Raw genomic sequence first — 4,199 nt, 5'->3', positions numbered from 1 at the left:
AAAAAAAAAAAAAAGTGATGGAGATCCAGTACTGGGTGGCTTTCAGGCCTGGAATGCCCATCAGGAAAAAGATCAGAGGCTGAGCATTGCTATTATTGAGGACCAACACAGGGAAAGACTGAGAAGACAGGGATGTTTCAGTCATTTAACACAACACATAATACGTAGCTTATCACTTATAACATCTCTTTGGCACTTCAAGACTCACCGAGTTATTATTTCTAATTTTCAAAGAACTTGAATTTTATTTTAGTTTCCCAGAGCTGCACATTTCTCTCCAAGTCTGTCAGTGTTTCACATTTATTGAGAAAAGTGAATTCCCTGAACTGTGCCACATCAAATTTTCTTAAGTATATTAAGTCTATAATTCTCCTTAGTAGCAATAAACATTACAATTAAGTTATGTCTGCCAATATAAATCCCTAGTAAAATACCTAAACAATATTATGAGAAATCTGGTTCCCAGTACTTGTTGAAAATAAATTTTGATTCTGGAATAAAACACTGAGCAAAGTAAGTCATGTTTGAAATGTGAATGTTTTTATACTTCCTTTGAAAATATCCAGAAGAATGCCAAAAACATCCCTGGGACACACAGGCCCACATATGTGGTAATAGGGTGGTCCAAAAAACCACCCTAAGAAAAATAAATATTGATCCCACTTGTTTGGAGCTCCCTGTGTTGTTGACATTTTATATGCATTATGTAATTTCATCCATACACCAACTCTTGGAGATAGATCGTACATGAATTTTGCAGATGAGCAAACTAAGACTCAGCAAAAATCACCCAATGTTATCTTTATAAAGCACTGCCTAAATATTGAGAGAAAGCACAACAGTAAGAAAGTTGGAGAAAAGAGAGAGACAAAGATGACAGAGGAGGAAGAAAAGAAGGAGGAGAAAGAGAAAGACTAGTGAAGGTGGAGGCAGGTAAGAGCACAAGGGGGAAGAGGAAGAAAGAGCAAGAGGAGGAGGAGGAATAGGAGGAAGAAGGGAGGGAGTGGGGAAGAAGGGAAAGAAGAAAGGGAAGGAATGGAGGAAAAAAGGCAAATCTTGCCATAATTTTACTACAATAAATTAAGCACTACACTATGATAAATAATACCACAGGCTAGTATCAAAATTCAAAAAAACACAATAGCCGGCATTTCTTGAACATGTGCCATATGCCAGACACAATTATCTTCATATCCATAATATGATCCAATCATTATAATTATTCAACAAAGAAAATAAATTTCTTATCCCTAATAAACATATGAAGAAGCTGATATTTACATTGATTAAGTAATTTGCCCCAAATTATGCAGTTAGGATGCATAGGATGAAACCTGCATGTCTAACCTCAATGCCTTCACTCCATAAAGCTGAGGAATGCATAAAAGGAATTTCTAAACCAGTCTGACAAAGGCTCCATCCAAGTATATGATTTTGAGGAGACATACTATGGTCAGTGTGGCATCTTTGGAGGGGAGTCTGATGTGTCAAATGTTAATTCCATGTGAATTGTGGAGATATGAAGCTCTTTCGGCTTCTCTGGAAAGTAGTCTTAATATTGATAGTTCCTGTATGCAAAGGGCCAAGAAAATCAGGTATCCAGGCTATATCCACTATGGAAAATAACACCAAAATGGAACTGTCAAATTCAGTTGAGGCCAGGCACAGGGCTCACGCCTGTTATCCCAACACTTTGGGAGGCTGAGGCGGGAGGATCACTTGAGCCCAGGAGTTCAAGACCAGCATGGGTAACATAGGGAAACCCCGTCTCTACAAAAAAGTTTACAAATTAGCCAGGCAAGGTGGTACATGCCTGTGGGTCCCAACTACCTGGTAAGCTGAAGTAGGAGAATTTCTTGAGCCCAGAAGTCAAGATTGCAGTGAGTCATGGTTGTGTCACTGTACTCCAGCCTGAGTGACAGAGAGAAACCCTGTCTCAAAAAGAAAAAGAAAAAAAAAAAAAAATCAGTTGACTCATTTCAGTGACCATCTAATTCTTTCAACAACACATATTTTGTTGATGATTCTGGAAATTTTCTCCCCCTCATTATTTTATGATACCAATCTCTCTTAATATTCTCCCACTAGTCAGCTCTTTATCTGACTATTCTCAGGTTTCTTATTTCTTTCCCCCGCCCCTTCAGGGTACCTTATGTTTTCCAACCTTGTATTTGGCATTCTTTAGAGATGCACCCTTTGCCTATTCTCAAGTCACTTGTAAAATTATCTCCCCCATTTTCACAGCCTCATATTTCACCTATACAATAATAAATTTCAAATGAATTTCTGAAAATCAGTTTTGGCGTTCAGGTTCCATGTCTGAAGATAAAACTTTATTCTGGACATTTCCATCTAGATTTTTCGTGGGTAAATAAAAAACCTCATATCTTCAAAACCAAATTGATTATGTTCTCTTACAACTGTTTTTCCTCCTATACCATCTTCTGTATAAAGCTTATAACTTTCATAAAAATGACCCAATTTTCTAAATCAGAAATCTAGGAGTCATCCTGTGCTCTTATTTTTTAACCAACACCTGTTCCAATCTTTTCTATTCAACCTCTAATATCTCTCTTTATTCTTCCAACTTGGTTTTATCTGAGTACAAAATACTCTTTTCCAAATCAACTCACTGTCTAACCTGGACTATTGAATTAGTCTAATACTGTATTTTATTAATATAGTAACATTAATATAATAATATAAAATGAAAGACTCCAAAAGCAATAACAGCATCCATTTATTAAGTACCTTCTCTATTCTAGAAACACATAAATGAGAAAAACAATCTTTTAAACTGAATAACAATGATAATATCACATAGTAGAAACTGTGAGGCAAGATGACATCCAAAACAACTTATAGCTTGAAGACTGTAGGAAAAAATGCTGGAAAAATATTAAGTTTCTAAGTTCTTAGTTTAAGAAGCTAGGATTATAATTAAATAAATGTCAAAAGAAGCAATTAACAAACATGAAAGGCATAAATGAATGAGTTAAAAATAAAACCAAAGTTGATTATTTAAAAAGAATATAATGAATCTTTTTTCAAAGACAGTCAAGAAAATTTTACAAAAAGGATGAAAAATGAAAGTAATAGTAAAGCTATGATTAGAGAAATATAACTTTAAATATAATGAATAGTATGCAAAAATTATAATATGTTTGATGACATACATAAAATAGATGATTTTATAAGAAAACATCAATCACCAAACTAGCCTAAGAAATAAAATCTAGCATAGAAGAAATGGTAATGATGGAAAAAATATTTACCAATAAAGCAAACAAGAGTATGTGTTTTGATTTTTGAGTTCTACAAATGTTAAAGAAGAGATTATTTCTTTCTTTTCAAACTTATCTAGCCCAGAAGAAATATTTGTTAGCAAACTACTTGCTGATATATCACTAATTCCCACACCCTTTAATCTGAGCCTGTCACTCTGAACCCTGCTTCCCAATATTTCTACCCCTGATTTGCAGTCCTTTGCCTCTGAGCACTTGCCTCTCCACTTCCCATTCCTCCCTTTCTACTCTCTCTTGCCCCCAGTTTAGGCCTCAACAGTCTCTGCCTTCTTGGTCTGCTTTTTCTCACACTCTCATACCTTACTTGGCTCCCAACAGAGGAAGACGTGCCCTTTCTATCACTGTCCAGCCAAGTGTATTTGTAGATGTCTCTTAGACCTGGCCTTCCCTAAGAAGCCCTGCATATAACCCAACCGTGCTGCCAACAGACACTTGGGACTCGACCCTAGGTGTACTGACTAGAAATTCCCAGGAGATTCCTCACAGTAGACTGAAGCAGATCCAAATAATATGTTTACAGCTTCCTTTTAATTATTGTATTATCTTTATAATATTTTAAATGGATATAAATTTTTTTCCATTTTTTTCCCCAAAATATGAAAAAGTTTTGTAGATTTTCGTTTGTTGATTGTTTGTTTGTTTTTTAAGATGCAGTCTCACTCCAGTCTCACTCCAGACTGCAGTGCAATGGCACAATCATGGCTCACTGCAGCCTTGACCTCCCAAGCTCAAGCAATCCTTCCACCTCAGCATCCCTAGCAACTTGGACTACAGGTGCATACCACCACACCTGTCTTTATGTATTTATTTATTTTGTAGAGAAGGGGTCCCATTACATTGTCCAGTCTGGTCTCAAACTCCTAGGCTCAAGATATCCTCCAGCGTTGGCCTCCC

At 36.2% G+C, this 4,199-nt stretch overlaps 2 protein-coding genes across 2 annotated transcripts in view; both read right to left on the bottom strand.

The window, feature by feature from the left end:
- LOC105543017 (olfactory receptor 51F2) overlaps window positions 1-145 on the bottom strand; it is a 1,082-nt gene extending 937 nt beyond the window's left edge. The window contains exon 1 of the mRNA XM_011984751.1: window positions 24-145. Coding sequence (XP_011840141.1) covers window positions 24-145 — 122 coding nt within the window. The remainder of the gene's footprint in view (window positions 1-23) is intronic.
- MMP26 (matrix metallopeptidase 26) overlaps window positions 1-4,199 on the bottom strand; it is a 323,658-nt gene that overhangs the window by 282,801 nt on the left and 36,658 nt on the right. The gene's annotated exons all lie outside the window — the stretch shown is intronic.

The sequence above is a fragment of the Mandrillus leucophaeus genome, unplaced genomic scaffold (genome assembly GCF_000951045.1).
Source record: "Mandrillus leucophaeus isolate KB7577 unplaced genomic scaffold, Mleu.le_1.0 Scaffold1065, whole genome shotgun sequence".
In the NCBI taxonomy this organism is placed as follows: domain Eukaryota; kingdom Metazoa; phylum Chordata; class Mammalia; order Primates; family Cercopithecidae; genus Mandrillus; species Mandrillus leucophaeus.
Note: the sequence above shows the minus strand (reverse complement) of the source record. Positions and strands in the feature narration are given on the sequence as shown.